General features: G+C 33.7%; 1 protein-coding gene across 1 annotated transcript in view; it reads right to left on the reverse strand.

Moving 5' to 3' along the window:
• The window catches only part of Usp37 (ubiquitin specific peptidase 37), an 85,850-nt gene that overhangs the window by 22,154 nt on the left and 62,099 nt on the right, over positions 1-1,597 (reverse strand). Inside the window, exon 19 of the mRNA XM_048808993.1 lies at positions 807-1,062. Coding sequence (XP_048664950.1) covers positions 807-1,062 — 256 coding nt within the window. The remainder of the gene's footprint in view (positions 1-806; positions 1,063-1,597) is intronic.

Raw genomic sequence — 1,597 nt, forward strand, 5'->3', positions numbered from 1 at the left:
AAAAAAAAAAAAAAAAAAAAAAAAAAAGCAAAAAGAAATCTTTTCAGGTTTCAGTTACAATAAGAAGGTGAAAGGAGAAGTGAACTGCAAAGTAGACCTTCTGCCCATCAAGCCACCCTGGGTGGGGCTGGCTATGTAATTGGTGGGACCAGCAGAAAATGAAAGGAGAATTGATAATAATACAATAATGACCTATATTTCACTGAGGAATGTGGCAATTCAAGAATAGAGTATAGAGAACAAAGACATAAACTGTATTTATTAAACAAGACTGTTGTTCCCAAAGTTGCTATAGTGTGAACCACTTATTAGTGATTTTGATAACCTTATGTTTACCTCCACTGGAGTAGATAGATAATCAAGCACTAATATAAACCAATGATATCTGTAGGTAGTCATTATAAAGTTTAACAAGAGAATAGGAATGCATAACAACACTTCCATCAGTTTCTTGTTTCCAATTAAACCAAGGATACATAAATTCTTATTTTCTTTGATTATAAAATAATTTAAAATTAAATGGCCTTTGTGGGAAGCCATTCTTGACTATGCAAATGTAGAAAATAAAAATCTGTGATATTCAACTATTCCTTTAATTTCCAAGATCCTAGGCTTGGATTATTTAGAAGCCATTTGTCACAATAAGGCTTTGAAACACACTTAAACTTTAAAATACTTATCTTCATTAAACCTAACTGGCTGGGTTGGGGATGTACGTCAGTGGTACAGAGCTTGCCTAGTATGCATGAGGCCCTGGGTTCAATCCACAGCATCACAAGAAAACAAAACAACAACAAAAACTCTACCTGGATCTGTGACTGTTTTGGGCTTCTCTGTTTCTATAGTGTCCAGATTTTCAGGCATTTCTTGAATATCATCTTCTGCAAAGCCAGTGTCTGGGCTGCTGGTTGGTTTATCATCATCTTCATGACTGAGCGTAGGTGAAGCTTCTCTCTTACTGATCTCTAAGACAGCTGCTAGGAGCTCTTCTTCACTCATTCTGTCAAATCCTGAGTTTTCTAATTCAGACTTATCAGGCTCTATTCTGCATAATTTTGAATCCTGAAAGAGACAGTTACTTTCAGAGGAAACCAGAATGTCTACAAATAAAGCAACCTTAGAGTTTAAAGAGGAAACTTTATTTCTTAAAAAGTTCTTGGATGCTTTGAGTTATTTAAAAATCAATAATCAGTAAAAAATGATAAAAATCAATCAAAATAAATTGCCCAATAATTACTATGTTGTAATTTTTTTTTTTAGGTATTTTGCCAGTCTATACATGGATTATATTGAAATATTCTTTTCATTACACCTATTATTTCATTTTAAATGTTGGCTGATTTGAGAAAAATATAAACTAAATAAGATTATGTAAATATTAAGAAGTTATCTAATGAATAATTTTCTTCTTTCTATTTAGGAGAATTTCTGACTTTTATTTCTTATTCAAAGTAAGCAACCACAAATCATCTTTAGCCCTCTTCCCCCCCGCCCCCAAGTGATGGGGATTAAATCTACATCCTTGCATATGATAGATAAGCAATCTTCCATTGAGCCACATCCCCAGCCCTACCTCTAGTCATTTTTCCTCCCTCCC

The sequence above is a fragment of the Marmota marmota genome, unplaced genomic scaffold (genome assembly GCF_001458135.2).
Source record: "Marmota marmota marmota unplaced genomic scaffold, marMar, whole genome shotgun sequence".
NCBI lineage: Eukaryota > Metazoa > Chordata > Mammalia > Rodentia > Sciuridae > Marmota > Marmota marmota.